Here is a 25712-nt window from a genome sequence, read left to right as displayed (position 1 = left end):
AATTAGGGAACGATTGAAAACAGCCTTCAGTAGGCAGAAGAGTTATGCAGACCCAAGACGGAGGGATGTGGAGTTTGCAGTAGGCGACTATGTATTCCTGAAGGTTTCTCCGATGAAGGGAGTCATGAGATTTGGAAAGAAGGGCAAGTTGGCACCTCGGTATATTGGACCTTTTGAGGTTACTGATAGAGTTGGAGCAGTTGCCTACCGGTTGGAGCTACCACCCAACCTTTCTCACGTTCATCCTGTGTTTCACATCTCTATGCTCAGGAAATACATTCCTGATCCTTCTCATGTGCTACAGCCAGATGTAATAGAGATAAAAGAAAACTTGACGTTTGAGGAGCAACCTGTAGCCATAGTGAACTACCAAGTGAGGCAGTTAAGATCAAAACAGATCTCTATGGTTAAGGTTTTGTTGAGGAGCCAGTCAGTGGAAGAGTGCACCTGGGAGTCAGAACGGGACATGCGTAGCAAGTATCCTTATTTGTTCAATGTATAATTCTGTACTTTATTCTGCCTTGTGTAAAATTCGAGGACGAATTTTCTGTAAGGGGGAAAGAATGTAACACCCCTAATTTTTAAATTTATTATTTTGGATAAATATTGATATTTTATTTTATTTGAAATTTTAGGAAATTATTTGAAATTTTTCGGATTTTAGAAATCGGGTTCGATTTTTCAAAAATATAAACTTTGATGATTTTTAAAAATTAATTTAAAGACCATGTGACAAAACTAAAAATATATTTGGAGTCTATGAAATTTTCTGAGTTTTCTAGAATTTGTTTGGAATTTTTGGACCTCGTTTTCGGTCCCAAGGCAGAGTAAAAATTTAAAATTTTGTATCATGAATTGAATCGGCTGAATCAAACCGGACCGAATCAGACCGGTTGAATCGGACCTGCCTTTCTTCTTCCTTTTTCTTCCTCTCCCGCACGCGTTCTCCTTCTTCTCTCTCTCTCTCTCGTTTTCTCTCTCCTACCACGGCCACCGCCTCCCCGCCACCCCACCACGGCGCACCTCCCACCGCCTCAGCCACAACCGCCGCCTGGAGGCGGCCGGAGCGCCAGCAATCGTCGCACGAAGCGACGCGATGCGCAAGGTCGTCGTTTTATCTTACCGGTCGAAATTCGGTCGATCCGGCTACCAATCGAGCTGGGTCTTATGTCTAAACCCCTCTACTCATTGAGAGCTTTCCATAGACACCAAGAACACCGAAATCCATCTAGCGGTTTGTCCAATTTTTGTCCATGAAGTTTTAGCCCATTTTGACTTTTGGGCTAGATTTCTCGCAAACCGTGAACCCCACGAGAAAACCGAGAGTATCAGAGCACTCCACTCGTCGAGAGCTTCGCGGCGATATAAATTTCAAAATTTTTTGATACCGTTTTTTAGTGGGTCCCACGGAACTTCGTAGTGTTTTTCCAATTATTTAATGAGCGTAGAAAATTCCGTAAAATTTATGTGCTAACTCCCGTGTTGTGGGCTTCGTGTAGGTATCTTCAATTCGCGGAAATTCGACAGTTATTCGGGTTTATGAATTTCCGGCCAGACAGACCGGCTACCGGAAAAGTCTCTGAATTGGATCGAGGTTTTGGCTACTTCACCATTGTTAGATGTCCCGAGCGCGTCCCCGAAGTCGGAATTGGCATAGGTAAACCCGAACCTTACTTTTTCATAATTTTCTAATGCTTAAATGAGATAAAAAAATCCGTAAAATATTCGTAGTAGCTCATAAAATTATGATTCTTTTTGCATTAGCCTAGTAATATTGCTAACGACCGCAGGGCAAAGTTTTAGAATTTTTAGAGTTCATTTGGATAGTTTTTGCAAAAAAAGTCAATTATAAGGATTAAATTGAAATTTTACATATTATGATGGATGACTGTTTGGATGGGCCCAGGAGGAGCTGTGTGATGTGATTGAGTTATTGATATATGGATTGTGAATATAGAAATGTATTTTGAGCCATTTTGCAGGTTGGGTAGGTCCTAGGTATAGGGGAGACTCTACCGGATTTTCGGCACGACTTATGACGTATTTAGTCTTTTTCTTAATCGTATTGGGTCAAATTTATTAAATGATTGTAATAAAAAATTGTCAAGTGAGCCGGGACAGCCTTCTTCCTCCGCCCAGCCGTCGTAGTGACCGCTGTCAAGTCTGTAAGTAAAATATTAATTTTAATTGTAATTTCGATATTATTATATGTTTAAGCATGCCCATGCATCACTTATATGTATGTATCTATGGAGTTAAACTCTAAGCACATTTTATGTTGTATTCATAACTGTTAAAGTGCCATGAATGTTGTTGTGGTAATTTGGAGCAGTGTGCGTGCATTGGTATGTGTGTGATGTGGTGTTGACTATGGATAAGACGGGTAGAGACGGTTTGAGATCTTCGCTGGGACCCGGTCCTTCGAGGTAGATACGGCTTGAGTTCTTCGCTGGGACCCCGATTTGGTTATTAAGTGGAAGTCCGAGCTGAGTTCTTCGCTGGCACAGGTTGGATTAAGAGAGCTGTATAGGGGATCAGCTCCCATATATGTATTGTTTGACATTATCAGGTGTGTGAGTGCTCCAAATTACCTTTTTGTTGTTATGATGTGAAATTATTACTGATAATGCATTTCACTCTACAGGGAGCATTCGCTTTAGATAGTTATAGAGATTATGGTTAAAATTGATATTTTACTCTCTGAGTCAAACGCTCACTCCTGTTCAATATTTTTCCAGGCCACAGGAGGATATTTTTTAGGTTAACCTGCTTTTCTCCCTTACAGATCGTCTATTCATGTTTGTGTAATTCTATAAACTTCTAGAATTTCCGCATGTGTTAGCAATATTTATTTGAATTGGTTCTATAATATAAATTGTTATTTTAGACCTGTAAACTTATTATTTTATGCATGTTGATAGATTGGATGAGGGAGCTGAGCTCCCATTTATTTTTATGTTGTATGAGTATGTGGAGGGTGAGCTGAGCTTCCCACTTGATTATATAATGTGTTTACAGGTCAGGTGAGTCAAAAACTCCCTATTGAAAAGTCCATTTTATGGCCGGACTCTGTCCGGTTGAATTCTTGAAATTGGGCCCAAATGGGCCTTAGAGTTGGGTTACGGAATAGTTAGACTTACTACGGGTCTCGGGGGCTTTAGGCTGGCCCAGGTCCTAGTGTCGGTCCGGCTCATAGGTTAAGTCGTGATAAATAATTAAAAAATAATCGTGAATTTAAGAACCGAACTAAACTTATATTTACTGTTTTAGCCCAATCATAATTCTTTATCAAAAATCAAACTGAAACTGTATTAAACAATAGCTAAAAAATATATTTTATACATATGTTTTTTTAATATATTTTATAATTTGAATAAAATTGTGTACATTTACATGTAACTAAGATTATATATATATATATATATATATATATATATATATATATATATATATATATATATATATATATATATATATATATATAATTTATTTATCTTATAATTTAATATTATATTTTATTTTTCTAAATTTTTAAAGTATTTTATTATTAAATACATTAAATTTCTCATAATTCTTAATTATATGGCTAAATCACATGTTAGTCATACAATGTGCTTTTTAGTTCTTAATTATACATATATTTTATAGTTAAAAACTATACAATTGAGAAATATGTAAAAGATAATATAATAATATTCTTATTAAAGAATATATTTTTGATATTAATATTATTATTTTAATGTCAATATTATCACTTTTTATTGTGTTTTTATTTTAGAAATTTAATATTGTATTTTCTATTCTAAAATAAATAAAAATATTATAATTTTAGGTGTAAAAATTAAGATTTAAAATTAAATTATTATCAAATTTGAAATTAAAATATAATCAAAACTAAAACCAGAATCATACTAAAATTATTTAAAATTGAATCGAAAACAAAATCAAAATTTAATTATAATTTTGGTTTCTAAAAGTCAAAAAATCAAAATTTTAATTATGATTCTTATTTAGAATCGTACAAAACTAGAACTAAACACCCCTAGTTTTTAAGTAAACTCACCTTAATGTTCTTGGTACTTCAAAAACATATTGACCAATAAGTCGAGTAAAAAAATTTCAAGAATGTAAAAACCTTTTCTCTCTCAAATCTCATAACCTACCCCTATACGGTAACATATTATTATTATTATTATTATTATTATTATTATAAAAAATAATTTATTTCTATATATTTGTACAATTAAATATTAAAATTTTAGAAAAAATATAAATATATTGTAAAATTTATATTTTTAATTATATTTTATTTTAATAAATAAATTTATATTGCATACTAATAGCTTAAAATAAAAAAATAAAATGAAATAATCTCTGCCAAAAAATTCACTTCACCCCGCCTCTTGACAAGAAAAATTTCACCCTGACTCCAAACTCCTGTGATCTCACCTCTACTTGCTCCTTTGTAATTCCTAAGAGAAGGGCCGCTCCGAATTAAGAGAAGGGCCGCTCCGAATTAAGAAAAGGGCAACGCTGCCCTTGAAACGGAGTTGCAAAGAGGAGAAACGGACCGCGTACAAAGGAAGCGGAAGGCAAAAAGTGAGTAAAATCCTTCCTTTGAGAAGATACCACCGCCACGTGTGACGTTTGAAGTTTAAACGCATAGCATTATGGGGAAAGTGGGTTGTAGCCAATGCAAAACCAAACGTTAGCCTCGTGTGGCATCGCAACCATTCTACAAATAGTTGTTGGGAATTTTGATGGCCACTCACACAATACGTGGTGGACTGAGGACAGATTATCGTATGCTATTACCCCACAAATTGCTTATGCAACGCATGCATGAATCCTTATTATACCATAAAAATTCATATTTTTAGCACCTTTTGTTTGATTCAAGGCCAGTCGGGGAGGTAATTAAGATTCAATTATATTTATAAATAATAATATTTTTTTAAAAAATAAAATAGGATGAATTTATTAATTTTAGTTTATTAATAATTAATTTAACTAAATAATTTTAATTATCAAATTTTCTTTGTTAATATGAAAATTAAATTTTATTTTTTATTTATATTTTCATTTTATATTAATCATAAAATTAAAAGTTATTATAATTTATTAAATATTTAATTGAAAATAAATATTTTTAATTTAAATTATTAATTTATTAGAAATATTGATTCTAATATATTACTAGTATAATTTTTTTATATAGAATTTAACATTAGATTAAAAACTTAAGTAATTAATAATAAATATATAAATTTACTAAGAAAAAAAATGTTAAAGTCCAAATAAATCATACATTTGTCATTTGTATAAATTAAAATATTGAATTTGAGATAAAATTAGTATTTTGATATTTTAATTCTCAGTTTCCCAATTTAATTTTTATAAATTATTATTACTATGAAACTTAAAAATTGATAAGTATATTTCATAAATACTAACAAGGGCAATATTTCACTTATTGAAAAAATGGAAAAAATAATAAGCATGCATTTAATATACATACGATACAAATTTTTTACTATTTAATAAAAACATTTAATATTGTTAATTTCTTTTCTATCCATTGGTCAAAAATTTGTGTGTATGGTAATGTCGTTCGCACCAAATTGCTGCTCATCTCCTACAGGCTACATCACATCCTGAAAAGATTCCTACTTTCGAGAGCTAGTAAGGCCCTGATTGATAGTGATATTGGAAATCTACATCATTCTGATGAACTTTTCCATCCAGCGGTCCATATTGACCGTAGACTGGCCGTTGAAACATGGCCCAATTAGATACAGTAACGTCTTCGTTTACCTTCCAACAATAAGAGGCAAAGCTCTCTCTCATTTCATGTGTCCGCTCCATCTATGTATATAGATACACATACAGATGCTTTAGCATATCGAAGCAAATCTAAGCTTTCATTTCACATACAGAGATTCTCTGTAAGTTCTTTTTATCTTCTTTCAATGGCTCCGAGTACTTTGGATTCGGTTTCATTTAATGTTTGTCTCTGATGGTAGTTATTTATGTTTTATTATTATTCTTTTTGCTTTGCTTAGAAGAACAAATTTTACTTTTAGGTGCCCATTTTTTTGGATTCTGCATCTGCTCTAGAACTTACCCCAACAAAAAGGAAACGAAATCTTGTGGTTATTTGTTAATTTTTCAAATGGATTTGGTTTATGTAATGGTTGTATTCATTATAATAGTTTTGGGTTTTCCCTAGTGCGCTGGTTTGAGTTTGCATAATCTCTCTGAGCCTCTGTAGTATGTCTTTCTTTTTCGCCTGTGAGTATAATTTATACTTGTATGATTTTGCTTATCTATGTTAATTTTCAAATTTTATTTTATATTTGTTTTATAATCATCTAGAAATCTTTCTCTTTTTACTTTGTTTTTTGCATGATTGATTGATCTTCATTGAATATGCTTTCGGGGATTTTGAGTTGGTTTTTCTTTTTGGTACTTGTATTCCTTGTTAGCTCCTCACTGTAGCTTGAGTTTCAGTGATATAAAGTTAGTCTGTCTTACTTGGGATGATTGTGATTATATTTTCTGTGATCAAGTTATAGTGAAAAGTTAACATGGCTGACAATGGTGGAGAAGAAGCAAGCGGGAAAAACTCAGGGTTTCCTCATGTAGTCCTCAATGAAAGGATTCTTTCTTCAATGTCACGAAGATCTGTTGCTGCTCATCCCTGGCATGACTTGGAGATTGGTAAACTTTTCCTAGTGCTTCTTCATGGGTGTGTGATTCTTTTTTGTGTGTGTTCCAATGCTTACAGAACTTTGCCCAAATGAAATTTTTAAATCCTTTACTGATTACATTCAAATGTTACAAACTATGCAGGACCAGGTGCTCCAGCTGTTTTCAACTGTGTAAGTTTTGTTTGCTCTAGTGTTTGTAAACTCTAGCTCGGGCATGTATCATCCATTCAGTTCTTTTTTCATCTAGCAGAACTGGTGAGATTTGAGATTTCTTGTTTGTTCATGGGTGTAATTTGATGGGGGAATAAATCTATGTCTGCATGACATGTCTCTTAAAGATTAAAATAAATAACAAAAGAATTCCCTTGGGTCCTAAGACACCCCTTCCCTGCTCTTCTTAAATGCATGAGCCTTAGGGATGGAGCCTGGACTTGATGCTGCTAGAGATGTGTGACTTTGGCCTGGATAAGCTTTAGAGCCTAGGCATGTCGTTGGTAACTATTAGGGCAATTTATAAAATGATGTTGAAAATAAGGATATGATCATTTTGATTATTATTCCTCAAATACTGTCCCAAAAATGATCCTTAATGATCAAGTCTGGAATTATATATCATTGTTGCTTTTGGTAGATTAGGATGCAAGTTCTGTTTAAGAGGAGCATACAGTTTTTTTTTTAATTTTTTTTTAATTTTTTTAATGGGTTCTGTAATGGCAGGTGGTTGAAATTAGCAAAGGTAGCAAGGTTAAGTACGAGCTTGACAAGATAAGCGGTCTTATAAAAGTACAAACTACTTCTTCCTTTCTCGTAATTCCTTCTGCGTTTTGCTTTCTTTTGCTGATAGGTTATGTTAATACTCAAATGCATTCTTTTTTGTAACAATTTTATTTTAATCTTTTGGTTTATAATAATGAGTTGGATGCGTTCAAAAACTGATAACCGTGCTTGGTATGCGATTTTTGTGATGATGCTATCTCCTCTTCTTTTTCTTTTTTTTCTTTTAAAATTTTTATCATTTAATATCCGCGTTTGATAAACAAATTACATTGACCTCTTTAAGTAGCTTATAAAACCCTACCACTCATGCCCTAGAGATCAGACCATGATGAATTTTGGATCCTTGAAATATACTAAGCCGTAATTTCTATGCAGTTGACTTGAGTCCTTAAGCCCCTTGTATAATTTCAATATATGTTCTGAATAATTTTCCTTTTTCAGTATGATCTTTGCTGAGATCACCATTTGGCTGGAGTGTTGACATGCATGTGAATTTGTTGTGTTATGTTACATGAAGAACAAGAAAATGATTAACATTTTCATGATTAGGTTGATCGTGTTCTCTACTCATCTGTTGTTTACCCACACAACTATGGTTTCATCCCTAGAACTCTCTGTGAGGACAGTGATCCTATGGATGTCCTGGTACTGATGCAGGTAACACTTCTGTGGCTTTAAAAACTTTTAAGATAAGGGCGACTTATCTTTCAATTTCTGCTGTACTAGTTCATTGAGTTCTTGATTTTCTTCGAAATAGGAGCCTGTGCTACCTGGTACTTTCCTTCGTGCTCGTGCTATTGGTTTAATGCCCATGATTGATCAGGTAACATTCGATTTCCATGCCAAGTTTGTATTCTTAAAGCCCATTTTCTTATTTGATTAGATAACTAAGCTGATTGTGGAGCAATGTTGAACAAAAGAAATGGCTGCCTAAGCTGCAATCAAAATGAAGGAGAGTTTTGCATTAGGTTATTGCAATCTGTGCCTAGATCATTTAAGTAAATTCTTCTGTCTAGATGTATTGGTTCTGAAAAGATGAACTAATTGTAGTTCTGAATTATGGATAATCCTGGCATACTATTGTCAGATGTACTTTTAGTAAATTGTAGTGGTCAGTACAAAATAAAACAAGGGAAGGGCTCTGTTATTTTCTCCATGGTATTCCCAATAAGGTCTCAAATCTTAAGTTTACCTATATATTTCCTACTATTGCCAAGTGTCTGACTCAAATCTGGAAGAGGAATCACCTATCAAGGCCAAAAATTTCTTTGCAGGGTGAAAAGGATGACAAGATTATAGCAGTATGTGCTGATGATCCTGAGTTCCGCCATTACACAGACATCAAGGATCTTCCTCCTCATCGTCTAGCTGAAATCCGCCGCTTTTTTGAGGACTGTATCCACTCAGATGAATTCTGTAGTTTGGGTTGTTTTTGGTCATGGTATTTCTCATGAAGAATTAGTTCTGTACGTCAAATAAGTTGGCTGTCTGAAAAGTAAGATTCTGATTATCCTTTTACTATCTGCACTCTACACTGTGAATCCTTTACCACAAACAACAGACAAAAAGAATGAGAACAAGAAAGTTGCTGTGGAAGACTTCTTGCCAGCTGAGGCGGCCATTGATGCCATCAAGTATTCCATGTGAGTTTTTCTGAACTTCTAGGATCATGAACTAAACTGAGTAATATATAGTGCTAGATTTATAATCAATTACTGTTTCTCTTGCATAAATGTGATCTCTTGCAGGGATCTGTATGCATCTTACATCGTTGAGAGCTTGAGGCAGTGACTTTATTTGGAGATAAGTTGGTGAAATGTTTGATGGCTTTGAACACTTAGTATCATAGTACTAAGGCTTCAATACTTGCTGCATGCTGATGTGCAGAACTACTAATGCTTACATGTCCAATGAAGTGTGGTTTAACCATGCTTATGTTCAATATATACTTCCATATGCTTGTTCCAATTTCTTCAAATAAACTTCCAACTAGGGATTTGAATAGAAAAACTGATTATGCTTTGTTATCTTCTAATTTTGGGTTATCACTTGGTGATTGAAGATGCAAATGAGTATGGAACATATGAGATTTGTGGTGACTGTTCACCAAAGGTATAGAGTATGCAATAAATGAATTATATGTGTGATCATGTTTAAAATCCCAACATCCTTACCCCTTCCCATAATTGAAGGGAAAAAAAAAAGGATGGCTAAAAAATTCTTAGTATGGGATTTGTTTCAATGAAGGTTCTAATGCTAATAGTATTATAATATTATCAACTTCATGCTATATATCATACGAATATGATAGATCAATATTGTACAGAAGTGTGATTGGTCATTCTTTTCATATTGTATGGATATATTCTTGCTAACTCCATCATATTAATTACATTTTATTTGTGTCATTTAATGCATCTATTTTTATTAAAATCACAGAATTCACAAAATATGAATATATTTTATTTGTTATCTGAGCCCAGGTTTCGAACCATACCATAGCCAACAAGAAACCATTCTTTTTGTTGGGGATGTGGTACCTGCCAGCCCAGAGCCCACCCATTTCGACTTAAACGCGCAATAATTGCATCAGCCTTGACCCCAAATCAATCCTGCAAGTGCTGTGCTACATAGGTTTATTAATTTGTAGCCCATCTCATGCTATCATAAAATCGCTAAAGATATGAAATTATCCATGATCCCTCATCCTATAAATTCTAATCATATTTGGTTTCAATTACCTTGTTATATGTATTGCTTATTTTACTTTCAAAATCTATTATATTTTCAAATTTTACTAAATAAAATTTCTTTTTTTTTCTTTTAATTGAATTTTAATTTGTAGTTATTTTTATTACACTGAACATTTTTTAGTAGACAAATTTGGAGAGAGAATTAGAATTTGAGTCTGCTAGGTGAGAGATACGTATTTAATCACTAAACCAATCAGTTTTAAGCTTACAAACATTTGACTTCTTATATTGTGAGATAATCATATATATATATATTAAACTCATTTTTGTAAATCCAATAATATATGTGAGTATTACTTTTTAAGTATTATTATTAAGCCTTACATTTTTAAAACAACAAATAGAGGAAAAAAAAAAAAAAAGGCAAATGCATGAGGCCTAGACTATGTAAAATTCTAGTTTGTGTATTTTTAAAAGTTATCCGCCAATAGATGCTCCTCTACTCAACGATTTAGGCCTAGTTTTATGCTTACATTTTGAAAATTTTTTTGGAAATTTTTATCGAAATCGAGTTCATTATAAATATGTAGGATTTATAAATTTAATCGGTGAGTTTTATCATATGTTCAGTGTTTTAGATTTGTACTGAACTTGATTTAAGCAAGAAAATTCTATAAAACGTGAAATTTTATTTAGATTGGGTTGATCATGAATTTAAGATACAAATATATGAAATTTATATATTTAATTAGTGGATCTAATCATATATCATGTATTTTGAATTTATAATTAATTTAATCTAAATAAAAAAAATCTATAAAATAAAACATTTTTACTTAAATTAGGTCATCATATATCTAAGTCACATGTTTTATACTATAATTTAAAAAGTCAAATTTACAATTCATTACAGGTGTGTTAACTATGATCAATTTGATCATAAATCAAGTAATTATAATTAATTACGTCATAATCAATTAATCAATTAGATAAGAGTGAGTATTATTCGGTTCAAATCGAAATAACCAATGGAACCAAATTAATTCAAAAATTCAAGTAGGTTTTTATATAAATTCGGTTCAATTTAATTTTTATTTGTAAATTTTTTGATATATTTATTTTGGTTCTGGAAACAACATAATATTTTTCTTTTTTTTTTCCTCTTGTGAAAATTAAATCGCCTAATCAATTATGTCATAAATCAAATAACTATGATGAATCATATCATAATCAAGTACTATCGATATTTTATTAATTAATCAATTAGATCATAAAATAATTTATTATGATCAATTGCATTATAATTAAGTATTATCGAGTAATTTATCAATTAATCAAGTAGATCACAAATCAAGTAACTCTAATAAATTATATCATAATAAATTAGATCGATTAATAAAAAACTATTAACAATTAGATCATAATCAAGTATTAATGGATATTTTATTAATTAATTAAATAGATCATAATTAATTAGATCACAAATTAAGTAATTATGATCAATTACATCATAAACAATTAATAATGATAAGCATTATTTGGTTCATATTGAAATCACCAACTGATCAAATCGAATCAATTCGAAAATTTGATTCTATTTTTTTTGAAATTCAATTCGGTTCAATTTTTAGTTTTAAATTTTTTGATTTATTCGGTTCGATTTTGAAGATGACATAATATTTTTTCCTTTTTTACTCTCATTTGTGAAATTTGGATTGCCTTATCAATTAAATCATTAATTAAGTAACTATGCTAAATTATATCATAATCATCTATATCAATTAATCAAGTAACTATTAATAATTATATCAATTAATTAATTAACTATTAAGATATGAGATTATAAATCAAGTAATTATGATTAATTACACCATAATATATTTAAACAATTAATCAACTAATGATTAATCAATTAAATTTTAAATCGATTAATTATGATCAATTAGATTATAATAAAGTATTATCGAATGTTTTATTAATTAATCAAGTACATCATAATCAATTAGATATAAATAAATTAATCATGATCAATTACATTATGATTAAGTATTATCGAATATTTTATCAATTAATCAAGTGTATCATAATTAATTAGATCATAAATCAAGTAAATATAATCAATTGCATCACAATCAATTAAATCAATTAATTAAATAACTATTAACAATTAGATCAAGTATTATCAAGTATTTTATAAACTAATCAAATAGATCATATTTAATTAGTGCATAAATCAATCATGATCAATTAGATAGGGGTGAGCATTATTTGGTTTAGACCGAAATTACTAATTGATCGAACATAATTAATTTGAAAATTCAGTTTAGTTTTTGTAGAAATTTAATTCGATTCAATTTTTATTTTTAAATTTTTTGGTTTATACAATTCGATTTTAGAGATAAAATAATATTTTTCTTTTTTTGCTCCCTCTTGTGAAAATTGAACCACATAATTAATTAGATCATAAATTAAGTAATTATGATAAAGTATATCATTATTAATTAGATCAATTAATCAAATAATTATTAATAATTAGATTAATTAATCAAGTAACTATTAGTTAAATAAATCACAAATTAAGTAACTATGATCAACTCTATCATAATTAATCAATTAGATAAGGGTAAACATTATTCAGTTCATACTGAAATAATCAGCTGGACCGATTTAATTTTTAAATTCAGTTTAATTTTTGTAGAAATTTGGTTTGATTCAATTTTTATTTTTAAAATTTTCATATTATTCCGTTTGAATTTAGAAATAACATAATATTTTCTTTTTTTCTTCCTCTTTTGAAAATCGAATCATTTCCCATTATTATAGAACTTGAAGGATGTATGAGATGAAAAATATAAATTTAGTTTGGGAAAAAATCGAAAATGGATACATGAAGAAGATACTTCAGATGGGTATAAAGTATTTTACTTAAGAATAAGTTATGAAATTAGAGGTTGTGATTTGTCATTATTGGTAGAGTAATGATGAACTCTGATAGGTTAAATGAATGGTGGGTTCTAATAGGTTAAATAAATGGTGGGATAGTCTCTTATTGATTGAATAATTGATGGAACATAATAGGTTAGGGATTTGGTAGTATTTGATTAAATGACCAATAATAGAAGATAAATAAATTATAAATTTTAAAATTCAAATCGTAAAGGACTAAATAGACATTACACATAAAAAATTACTATAAATTTATTGAATTACCTCTATTTATATATTTTTATATGTAAATTTTTATACACCTAAGTCCAATTATTATCATTAATAGCAAGAAAAACATGTTCATTTTAAAAAATGAGCATCCAAACATATTATTTTAATCATACTTGGCTGAGCTTCGGCGAATGAGACTGTGACAAAGCGGCAAACACAAGGGCCCCACAAAGGAACTGCTTAGGCCATCGTTTTCTGATTGGCACTTTGTATTTTTATTAATTAAAATTTAACTTTGATAAAATCTGAAAAACCCACAATTTAAACAGAGTAAAATAAAATTCAATGATTAGTTTAAATATTTAATTTTTTAAAATATTATATTTTTTAATTATAATATAAATTAGAGATGGAATTTTTTTTTCAATTTATGAATCTAATGTGTGTTTGTACCGCAAAGTTTTGATGAAGGGTTGGAAAGGTTGATGTACATGATGCACAAGAAAAGCATAATTATTGGCTTTTTATTATCAAATGGTTTATAGCATCTCCAGTAATTAATTCCAAGCAATTAATGTCAGAAACACATGTGGGTGTGTTTTAGGTCTGGTTATAGTCAAATTATCTTTTGGGGTCCAAAACCCCAAGTCTTAAAATGTTGTTCTCATTGGAGGCAGGCAGGCAGGCCCATAAGCTATTAATTTATCACCACACGCAATTTGGCCTTAGAGGACAGATAAGGATTTGAGATGTTTTCTTCTTTCTTCTTCTTCTTGATGCCATTTATATTCTAATGTCTCCATCAAAAAAACCTTGTGAATGTATGCTATCCACGTTCTAGACATTGGCTCTCTACTCTTCTATACTTGTTTCTCATTCTTCAATTTTAATTGCCAACAACTAATCTCTCTTTCTCTTGCACAAAATTAACAACCTTGGATTATTGGATTTGGTATGTGATTAATGCTCTTCTCCAACTAATTTTGCACAAAATTAACCACTTGGAAAATGAACCTCAACATCAATAGTGTGATGCTATATCCCATTTGTTCATAGATTTGGAGGCACCATTAACTCCAACACTATATATATATATATTATACACACACAACTAGTGATATTTAATGGATTAATGAATATGTATTTGCAAAATTTCATATTAATTTTTTTATTGAAGTTATTGAAATTTTAAAATAACTCCCTTTTTTTATAATGATTAATTAGAAAGAAAAATTTATTATATGATAATGCAACAACCATTTATATATTTTCGGGAATTCAATTAACTTGATAACTGATTTAATGATTAAGACCATCCAGCTAGAAAATACCATCATCCTAATACCATTATTATTTAATTTCAACTCCAAAAAGTCATAATAGATCAGAAATTCGGCTCATGTTTTGATATTGGTCACAAGTCTGATTCCTCGATGGTTCCATAGGCAGGACAGGTACTCTCCAACAATTTTATTTGTTTATTAAGCGATATTGTTGTTGGAATTGGGATTGAAGAATATTATTGTTTTAAATATAATTAATTAAATTTAATAAATTTTAATTATAAAAATATTAAAATAATAAAATAATTTTTATTTTTTAATAATATTTAAAATAATATTTTTATTTAAAAAATTAATTTCAATCACAATTTTAAACATACTCACTTTCAAAATATAAATTAAAAACCTCCAAACTCTTTCTCCGCCATTTTCGCCTCTCTCAACGTCACATCCACCGCCGTTGCCCATCGCCGAAATCAAACACCTTTGCCGAAACTCTCCTTCTCTCACTAAAAAAAGTTAACAAATTTTTTTTTCAAATAGGAGGTTGGGGTGCTTTATTTTGAAATATTGGAAATAAAAAATAATTCCCTGCACAATAATTCAAGTCCTTTTCTGTCATTTCATGATTCCATTTTTTTTTTGTTCTTTTGGCTTGTGTTGTTTGTCTTTTCTTTTTTTTTTTCTTTTTGTTGCACTGTTTCAGACTCTGCAGAGCCTCTGCGGAGGAGGAGAAGAGAGAGAACAAAAGCAAACAAAATAGAGCCAAGCAACAAAGCGGGGGTAAACTCACTCAGTGCACTAGAAAACGCGTAAATGCTAGAGTGCTCTGCCTGTTTCCTTCACTTTCATGGAAAATCTTTCGCATTCTCGGCAACTAAACATGCTTTCCAAAAAGAGCTGCAATGGCGACACCACCAAGTCCATTTACGAAGATGTGTTCGGCGGGCCTCCCAGGTTTGGAACCCCGACACTGTCGCCCCGGGTTGAGGATTACAGCGAGATATTCGGCGGTTTCCGCGCTTCACGCGCCTCCTCGATTCCCGTTCTCGATCTCCCATTGGTCGATGAGGCGGCCGATGTTTTCTTCGATGTACGCAGCTCCGGTTTTGACTACGGTGAGGTTTTTGGAGGATTCAATGGCTGTGATTTTGCAGTGTCGTACAATGAGTTGTTGATGATGGAGCAATCCAACGGTCTTGGTGATGATTCCTCCTCTGACGAGGCTTGGTATGATCATGGTGCTAGTGTTATGCATTTTTTATTTTTAATGCAGTTTAGTTGTCTTGTTTGTGTTTCAAGCTTATACTACTTTTTAGCTTTTTTTAAAACTTGGGAATATTGTAGATATTAGGATTTATATTGGGAGCTTTTTGGAGGAATGGATAAGGGATGGGTGCGGAAGAGAGAGATTGCTAAAGGTGCTGTTTATTGTATTAGTATTGAATTTTGACTGAAAATTTAACTTCACTGGTCTCAAAAATTAAAGTGATCATGTGTGCAAGTGTGGTTTGTAAAGTTTAAGCTTGGTTGATCAAATGTGCTGTTGGGAAATTTGTGCCATTCTTGCAAAAATTGTTGTTGTTATTATTATTATTATTATTATTATTATTATTATTATTATTATTATTATGTTCTTGTGTTGGCTTCACCCATTGATAAATTACTTGTGCACCTGTGAATGGGGCTCGTCTGTAATTTTAAAAATGATTAATGTTGCATGGACAATTTTGATATTTCTATTGCTATCTGCTGCTGTCAGCCGGTTTGAGGATTTGCAGGCTGCTTATATTACTAAATTATTTTTTTTTTTCCCTTTGTGGTTTCTATATCCTTTATCGAGTAACAGACGGTAATCATTTTAATCTGTCTCCACCGAGGTTGAGAATTGATGGTAGAATATGGTTTTTCTGTTTCCTCACTCATAGGGCTCCAGCAGAAGCTGAAATTCTATCAGATGAGTCTAATCATTCTGCAAAGGACCAATGCTTATTGAATGGAGACTCATGTGACTCAATTGATGGCGACATGGAGTTCAACTTATCTTATAATAAAGTTAGTAAAAGAAGCAATGGAGATTTGTCAAATGGGATTACACATATAACTCAGCCGCATTCTGTTTCTGGATATACTTTTGTGGTTCATAAAACCTCTTCCTGGCCAAAGACAGACTACGAGTACCAACATATGCAGGCAAGCATTGATGATCATCTCAATATTCACTATAGTGGGGAAATGTTGAGTGGAAGGCATCTCAGAAAAGTCATGTCTCAACCGGCTAATGGTACTAATACTGATGTACTGTTTTTTGGAGATGATGTTAGACCTCACAAGGAATTTGTCAGGAATGGCTCTCTTCCTAATGAGATGTTTGTAACCATTTCTGATGTTAGCCTTAGAACTCAGCCCTCTCATTTGCCGCCACCTTCTAGACCGCCACCTGCACTAGATATCTTCAATGGAGATTCTGGTAAAACAACAACTAACTGTAAAAGTGTTGCCTCTGAAGAGACCACTGGTGATAGTTCACCTCCTTACTTTGATGTGGAGGTAGATGCAAGTTCATCTGCTGCAGCCTCTGCTGCTGCTATGAAAGAAGCAATGGAGAAAGCTCAAGCAAAGCTTAAAAGTGCAAAAGAATCAATGGAGAGGAAGAAGGATGGTTTTCAAAACCGTGTGAAATCATGTTCAAAGTCTGACAGAAAAGACAAGGGTGAAAAGTTGACTAAGATTGGTAATGGCTCTGGTAGCAGAAAGGAGGAGAGAGGGCAGGGCATTAGTCAAATAGAAGAAAATGGAATGGAATTTTCTATCTTGAAGGAGATGCAAAAAGTTAAAAGGACAACACAGCCAATTTCAGATTCATTAGAAGGTAAAAAACATAATGTGGCCAATAAATCTGCGGAGGATAATCATGGAAGGGAATCCTCATCATCTCGAGGTTCTGATGGTGATGGTGAATGGACAGAAGCTACTCAGTTTTTTGAATTGGTAACCAATAACTCTAGAAAGGCCTTTGACCAGGAAAACAATGAAAATATTTTGGTGCATAATTCAAATTTTCATGAGTATGGGAAGAAGGAAAAAAGGGTGACTATGGAAGCATTGCAGCGGCCCCAAAGAAATGACAAGAAAGTAAAAGCAGTTAGAACAGATTATGGACTGGTGGAATATGAGAAGAAATCTGAAGAGTCAATGGAAGCTTTTGAACAGGACAAAAGCAGTGGGAGATCAGAAGTGGTACAGAAAGGACTTGATAAGAAAGTACAAGTGGCTCAAGAGGCATTTAGATGGGAAGGGAATGAGAAGAAATATAACATGGGCTGGAAACCTGTAGAAACTGAAAAGCAACAAACTATAGCTGATGACCTACAGAAACATGAGAACTCTGTAGAGGTTCAACAGAGAGAAAGTAAAATTGCATCTAGGCTGTCTATGAAGCACAAGGAGAAAGGATCACAGCTAAAAGAGGATAATAAAAGTGCGGAGGATGTTAAAAAATTCACTGGTGAAAAGGATGAATGTGAAAGGAGAGAAATAAAGGCTTTTGAGCTTGAAGAAAATGAGAAAAAACTTAATGTGCCTCTTGAACTAGCAGATAATGATAGAAGGCTGAAGAAGGCACTTGAGCAGGAAGAAAAAGAGAAGATGATAAAGGCGGTTCATGAGTGGGAAGAAAATGAGAAGATACAGAGAGAGGCTTATGAAAGAGAGGAACATGAGAAGATACTAAGGGAGACACTTAGGCGGGAAGAAAAAAAGTGGAGACTGAAAGAGGCTCTTGAGCAGGAAGAGAAGAGGAGATTGAAGGAGACTTATGAGAAGGAAGAGAGATTTAGAAGACAAAGAGAGGCTGTTGAATGGGAAGAGAATAACAAGATACAAAGACAGATTCGTGAAAGAGAAGAAAATGAGAAGAGACAAAGAGAGGCTCTTGAAAGTGAAGAAAATGAGAAGAGATTGAAAGAGGCTCAGGAGAATGAAGAGAATGAAAGGAAACTGAAAGAAACTTTTGAGAAGGAAGAGAGGCAGAGAAGGCTAAGAGAGGCTGTTGAACAGGAAGAGAATGTGAAGAGGGAAAGAGAGGCTTATGAAAGAGAAGAAAATGAGAAGAGACTAAAAGAGACTCTTGAGAAGGAAGAGAATGAGAGGGGACTAAAAGCAGCTGTTGAATGTGAAGAGAATGAGAGGAGACAAAGAAAGGCATATGAAAGAGAAGAAAATGAGAAGAGAGAGGCTCAAGAAAAAGTGGAAAGTGAAAAGAGATGCAAAGAGACTTCTGACAAAGAAAAAATTGAACAAGAGGCTGGTGAAAGAGAAGTTGGAAAGAGACTAGAAGGGGTATGCGAGCAACAAGAATGCATGACTTCAAGATGGGCCCAGGAAGCCGAAGGAAGTGAAACAGCACTATATGAGGGCTGTGGGGCAGAAGAGATTGGAACCTCTTCTCAAGTGTCATGTAAGTGGGATGAGACAGAGGCAAAACGCATAGATGTTGGAGAGAGTGGAAAGCGAAAGGCACTAAACAAAATGGCAGAGGATCAGAGTGTATTGAATCAGGCATATAAGCTGGGTGATGATGAGAGCCTTGGAGCAACTCAATTAGATGAGAGCCTTGGAGCAACTCAATTAGCTGGCAAAAATGAGAGGAAAAACAAAAAACTGGAAGTAACTAAGGAGATTGCTAATGAAGAAACTTGCAAGATAATGAATGAACTGAGAAATGGTGAAAAGAAAGTAGCATCTGGCATAGCTCAAGGCAATTTAGAACATGAAAAGAGCCAATTCCTAATGGAAGATGCAACAGACATTGACTGGAAGACCATTGGGAATGTTAGGAGTACCTTTGGAGTGGAAACAGATATTGGAAATCAAGGGAAGAAATTGCCTTGTGAAAAGAGCGAGAAAGGAAAAAATATTGAGCAAACCCAAGCTTCCCTAAATCCAGAAATCAACAAGGTCAATATCAAGTCAGCTAGAGCAGTGAAAGAATCAATTGATACTGGAAGGAAAATGGAAGGAGCTCAGCCAGCTATATTTGAAGTAAAAGTAAGCACCCCCAGAACAGCTCAGCAGGTTAATGCAACTCGGAGCACTGAAATAAAAGTGAAGAATTCTTATGAGACTATTTCATCAGAAGACAAAGAAGCTGAAAGAACGAAGAGAGAAAGAGAGATGGAAAAGGAACACCTTAGAAAGATGGAAGAAGAGAGGGAGAGGGAAAGGGAAAGAGAGAAGGATAGAATGGCTGTTGACAGAGCAGCACTTGATACTCGTGAAAGGGCATATGCTGAAGCTCGCGAGAGGGCAGAATGGGCTGCTGTGGAAAGAGCAACTGCTGAAGCTCGACAAAGAGCACTAAATGAGGCCTGCGAAAGATTAGAGAAGGTATGTGCAGAGGTTAGGGAAAAGTCCTTACCTGATATGGCATCTATGGAGGCCAGGCTCAGGGCAGAACGTGCTGCAGTAGAGAGGGCAACTGCAGAGGCCCGAGAGCGTGCTTTTGAAAAAGCAATGGCTGAAAGGGCTTCTTCTGAGGCAGGAGAGCAACTAGAGAGATCTGTGTTAGATAAATTATCTGCTTCTTCCAGGACTAGTGGAATGAGAGCAAGCTCTTCATCCTCTGTGAGTATATTCTTAATTGCTGTTATTATCAAGTGCACAATCTCCAACAGAATTTTGATGGATGTTCAATGGCAGGATCTACAAGATCTTCAATCCCAAGGCTCATGCTCATTTAGTGGTTCAAGATATCAACATTCCTCAATTTGTAACGGTACATGATTTATCAAGAACCGTCCTCATTTTTTTCCTTGAATTTTTTTGTACCTTATACAAATATTGGTCGCTTTTTCCCTTTCCTGGTAAAACACGTGTCCCTGATACAAGAAGTCTTCTATCATATAGAAAGATTTGAAGAAGTTGAAGGTGAGTCAGCTCAGAGGTATAAAGCTAGACTAGAGAGACATCGAAGAACAGCTGAACGGGCGGTATGATTTTTCATGCGTTAACAGAATGACCAACATCTTTTTCTAATATCAGGGGAACTAACCCTAACTTTTTTGGCATTATTGCAGGCAAAAGCCCTGGCAGAGAAAAACATGCGAGATCTTTCTGTTCAAAAAGAACAAGCAGAGAGAAATGTAATTAATTTGCTAATAAATTTCTCAAACTACTCCATTTTAAATAATATTTTTCACTTAATGTCTTGAGTCAAATTTTGTTTGTAGAGATTAGCAGAAACTCTGGATGCTGACGTCAAGAGGTGGTCGAGCGGGAAAGAAGGAAACTTGCGTGCATTGCTTTCAACCTTGCAATATGTATGTTGCAGTTTCCTTGCATGATTTCTGGCATGAATGTTGTTTCTATCTTACTTCAAGTGCAAGTTGAAACTATGATGTAAATGTATGTTAAAAAAAAAAAAAAATATACTCTGCACTTGGATGAAATATGAGCATTTAATTGAAAATTTTAATTAAAATTGCAAGATGTGAAGGTCTCTGGTTAGGGAATGGCTTGTGAAGGTGCAATGATAGCCGTGATATCGGAATGCATATGTCTGTGCAATAAGTTTTTACTGGGGGGTTGTTCAATTCAGTTAGATTCAGATTTTATAAAACATCGAATTTCTCTCTTGTTTGCTTATTTGCCATTGGCTAGTTTACATAATTTCCCTGATCAACTTGTACCGTTATTTAGGTCCAATCAGAATAGAAAAGACTAAATATCTGCATTTCCTATCTTCATTTTTTGTAATTCTGGATGCCATGTTACTCGAACATATTATTTTGTTGGCAGATACTTGGGCCTGGTAGTGGTTGGCAGCCAATTCCGCTGACAGAAGTTATAACTGCAGCTGCAGTAAAGAAAGCTTACAGGAAAGCCACTCTTTGTGTTCATCCCGACAAATTACAGCAACGAGGTGCCAGTATCCAGCAGAAGTACATCTGTGAGAAGGTGTTCGATCTTCTAAAGGTGTGTTTTTGGCATACCAGCTCCTTTCAACTTGAGTTTTTAGTAATTTTCATATAAATATAATTTCCTCTCAATGTGGTCTTGCATGAATATTGCTGGCAAACAGCTTTTGTATGTGCTTATTGCATTTGTGAACCCCAGGTATGGTGCATTTTAAACAATTCATTATGCATAGTCCCTTCCATCTCATGCAGCTGTAACGATTAAGGAGTCCTCTGCATCGTTCATCCTACCATTATGTAGGGGCAACAAATTCTCGGCCCTTTCAAGTGCAACATGTATTTCTTGCTTGTTAAACTGTTAAATAGCCATCTGCAGTCTAGTGGCAAGTAGAGTGTACGCTTTTGATTTGGATATGTATTGTACCTTCTATGGCTTTTCATATTTTTTGATTGGTGGTTGATTTGCAGGAAGCTTGGAATAAATTCAACTCGGAAGAGCGATAGAGTGTCAGTGCGGATTGATATTTACAGTTACATCACCATTCTGTATTCTGTAAATCCGAGGTAAATATCTTTATATGTATGTAATTCCTCTTTTGTAGTTTCTGAATGTAATCGTATGAAAAAAAATAGGAATTAAATGAATTAATTTCAAGGAAATTGGCCAGTTTGGCTTCCAACTATTATTGCCACTTTTCTTTTTCTTTTTTTTTTTAAAAAAAAAAATTCTTTACAATGTTTGGAAATAAAACTTTGCGTAAAACCAAAAAAATAATAAAATTCTTAAATCAGAGTTTAACAAGTAATTCTTCACAACTTAGTGTTTTGTTAACGTGGGCTTTAATTTGAAAAATTAACTCCAATTTGTAACTCTTTATTGTGTGTAAAAACATCGACCAGATTATATTCGATCGACAATTTTGCTACCTAAGAACGTTTGCCCTTCACCTCCTATTCCATGATGATGATCAGGCACTCCCCTTAATTCCTAACTGCAGTTGTTAAATGATAGAAATTGAGGATTACGAAATTAATAAGGGTATGTAGTTCTTATTATATTATTATGCTAAAATTTTTAAGTTTTTTCTTGTAAAAGAGGAGAAGATTGGATTTGTATTAATTGAAACCTGCAGTTCTTATCTAATTAAACTTGCATTTGTATACATAAACCAGTTATGAGTTAACGCTTTATGTGAGTCTAATTTTTACAATATAATTAAATACATTAAATATTATTTTATTATTTAATTTTTCTACAATAAATTTTTATATTTAATGATTGTATTTATAAATATATTTATTGATACAATTAAATTTTTTATTAACCAACTTATTAATTTGATATTTAAGTAAATTTTATATATATATACACACATATTGGTAAGTTATTATTAAAAGTTATATAATAAATTACGAAAGGAAAGCATATAGGGAAAACATTTGTGGTGGGTGGAGATGATGCTGATGCACTAGGAAAGTCAATAGAAAATCCGAGCTTTTCAACTAAAACAGGCTCACCAAACCAAACCACGCAATATCAAACACATGCAAACCAAATATGACCAACTAATCACTCTAATTTCTTATATGTCAAGTTTTCACAAATTTCTTACCATCAATAACACCATGTTGAGAGCATTCAGCACAAGGAGAAGCAGGCGCGGCAGCTACGAGAGGTTACTCGCCGACGACTCTGCCATTGATGCTTCAGAGCTGGGAACCTTGGAGAGGTCTAAAACCTTGCCTGCAGCTCCAGTACTACGCTCCTCAGTGACTAAAATTCCATCACCAAATGATTCTCAATCTCATCAAGTCATGAAACCTGCCGCTAGAAGGGCTAGCAAGACTCATCCACTCCTTAGTCTATTTGATGCCCGCCGGAAGAGGAAGACTGCAGCTAAGCCGGAATTTACAAGGTATTTAGAATATGTGAGAGAGGGAGGCATTTGGGATGTTAATTCAAATATGCCTGTCATTTATTACAAATGAGAAGCATATGTATTCAGTATTTAGCATTTAATTAACTTACTTGGGCGAGTTTATATGAATTCCTGCTCCAAAATTAAATTAAAAAATTTGGGGAAATGATATAGAGAACCAGTTAATAACCATTGCATTCCCCAGCCGTTTTTCCTTTCCACTCGTTTAATTTTTAAGCTGTTGCTTTAATTTGGATGATGTATATATTTGCTGAATCCTTCACGCCCTGCGATCTAGAGTTTTTTTTTTTTTTTTTGGACAAAAGATAAGAGTAGATTCACTAGAAAATAACCAGTACAGAGATGGCTTACAACAAACATATATCAGAAGAAGTTTAGAAACTCAAGATATACCAAGCCCAAAATGAGCATAAACCTAGCACAAACAAAACCATCTGAAGCCTTGCAGAAGAACAAGGCCAAAAGCCCAGATAAAACAAGACCTAGGGTCGGTGGTCTCGATCTGTAGAACTTGACGTGTACATTGTGAGGATAGTAACCACTAAAGCACTTCCCACGCCATCCACGCCGTTGAAGTCTAGGATGATGATGAATCGCACAAGCGGAGAAGCCATCCCACTCGAGACAAAAGGAAGCCAACAACGCACCATCCAAGCAAGGAAGCACCTCCCCATGCAAGCTTTGCCCAGTGAGGATTTCTACACAGCCAAAGCATTACCTCAATTTCAGAGGCTTCATGGAGAGGCAATGCAGGACTCTTCATAAGGGACTGGACACCACAAAGGCGTTTGGTAACATCCCCCAAAGAACACATGAAGCCAAAACTAGCTCTCAAGAAACACCCAACTGCAAAAACAAGAATTATTACCACCATTAACAACAACAATCTAGCTACATAGCAGATCAAAGAACCCTCTCTTTGTAGCACAGATCTGCAAGAAAAATCAACAAAACCAAAACTATTTATATATAGCAGGTGTACGCGATGATGTAAAACTAATCCTTCATTTATTAAAAAAAGCCAACTATTTGATTTGAAAACAAAAAATTATTCTTAAATAAAAATTTAACCAAATGTTTGTTAGTAACCTGTTTGAAAATTAGAAATTTGTAAAAATTTAATTTAATTTTTTTATTTTTATATTTAAAAATATAAATTTTTTAATAAAATAAATAATATTTAAAAAAAATTAATTAAATTTTCACATAATTATATAATTTTTTACTTGATTTATATTTCTTTTTAAATGAATTCTTTTTTGAAGTTACAACAATTGCATTCTTTCCCTAATTATTTTGATAAAAAAGAAATCAATTAAATTTTTGTAAATTTTTAATTTTCAATTAGGTTAAATATGTAAAAAAATTAATTAATTCTTTTAATTTAAAAAAATTTATTTTTAAAAAATAGAAACTAATATAATTGTGTGGAAATTTAATTCAATTTTTTATATATATATAATATATTTTTAAAGGAACCTAAATGAAAATCTTGCTTGCATACATCTCAGTGTCGCACTATTTCATACATTTATAAAAATTTATCACATAAATAAAAATAAATTTTAAATTACTATTTTTTTTTATTTAGCATTCACTGATTTAATGCACTTGAGTGTATATAAAATTTAAAATAAATCTTTTTTTTTTAAATAAACCTTAGATTTATACTATATTTTACAATAAAAGAGATTTTGAAGACGCACTTGTGAATGGTTATTTCCCATAACAAATTTTGGGGTGTGGTCGATAGAATTCAGATGCTGCTTGACTTTGATTATTAAAATTTAGTAATTATAAATTTATTTTTAAATTTATAATTATTTAAAATTAAAGTATTTATATTTTACATAAAATGTTTTAATTAAATCTAATAACCTAATATTAGTGTACTTAAAAAAAATAATAATTATTATATTTTTTATATTGATACATACATTATAATTGAGATCAATTTCCTTATCCTAAACGTACTTCTACCACCAACTATTTTTTAAGTGAAAAAAAAAAAAAAAAAAGTTGGCTGTTCAATTAGATAGGGTACTCTCCGTGGAGCGCGTTTCAATGAAAAAGGATGAGATGCTCTGCATTTCTGTAACGGCTTCTTTAATACGTCATGTTTTATGGCTTTACAACAACGCTAAGTCACAAATTTTATATTTTTGTTTTTTTTAAATAATAAAATAATTTTTATTTTTTAAATATATAATTAAAATTCTCTTATATTTTAATA

General features: G+C 32.7%; 3 protein-coding genes across 4 annotated transcripts; all 3 read left to right on the top strand.

Annotated features, from left to right (window-relative positions):
- Positions 1 to 5689: 5689 nt before the first annotated feature.
- Positions 5690 to 9637, top strand: LOC110645359 (soluble inorganic pyrophosphatase). 2 transcript variants are annotated; one of them, XM_021798489.2, is made up of 9 exons: positions 5690 to 5945; positions 6576 to 6720; positions 6853 to 6881; positions 7428 to 7493; positions 8037 to 8144; positions 8245 to 8310; positions 8762 to 8882; positions 9049 to 9130; positions 9236 to 9637. In XM_021798489.2, exons 2-9 carry the CDS (start codon positions 6588 to 6590, stop codon positions 9276 to 9278), a joined length of 648 nt encoding a protein of 215 aa, XP_021654181.2. In that variant the 5' UTR covers positions 5690 to 5945; positions 6576 to 6587; the 3' UTR covers positions 9279 to 9637. The 2 variants fall into 2 exon arrangements, with proteins under 2 accessions (XP_021654181.2, XP_021654180.2); XM_021798488.2 differs by having other exon boundaries at positions 5734 to 5945; positions 6570 to 6720.
- A 5442-nt stretch (positions 9638 to 15079) lies between these two features.
- On the top strand, positions 15080 to 22222 carry LOC131174822 (auxilin-like protein 1). Its single transcript, XM_058138858.1, has 9 exons — positions 15080 to 15852; positions 16551 to 19147; positions 19259 to 20247; positions 20323 to 20398; positions 20530 to 20612; positions 20700 to 20765; positions 20853 to 20942; positions 21421 to 21597; positions 22008 to 22222. Exons 1-9 carry the CDS (start codon positions 15473 to 15475, stop codon positions 22041 to 22043), a joined length of 4494 nt encoding a protein of 1497 aa, XP_057994841.1. The 5' UTR covers positions 15080 to 15472; the 3' UTR covers positions 22044 to 22222.
- Positions 22223 to 22952: 730 nt separating this feature from the next.
- LOC110645345 (uncharacterized) lies at positions 22953 to 23650 on the top strand. Its single transcript, XM_021798472.2, has one exon. The coding sequence runs from the start codon at positions 23085 to 23087 to the stop codon at positions 23526 to 23528; it is 444 nt and encodes a 147-aa protein (XP_021654164.2). The 5' UTR covers positions 22953 to 23084; the 3' UTR covers positions 23529 to 23650.
- Positions 23651 to 25712: the final 2062 nt, after the last annotated feature.

Source organism: Hevea brasiliensis, chromosome 16 (genome assembly GCF_030052815.1).
Source record: "Hevea brasiliensis isolate MT/VB/25A 57/8 chromosome 16, ASM3005281v1, whole genome shotgun sequence".
NCBI lineage: Eukaryota > Viridiplantae > Streptophyta > Magnoliopsida > Malpighiales > Euphorbiaceae > Hevea > Hevea brasiliensis.
The sequence above is the reverse complement of the archived record's forward strand: the minus strand, read 5'-3'. Positions and strand labels throughout refer to the sequence as shown.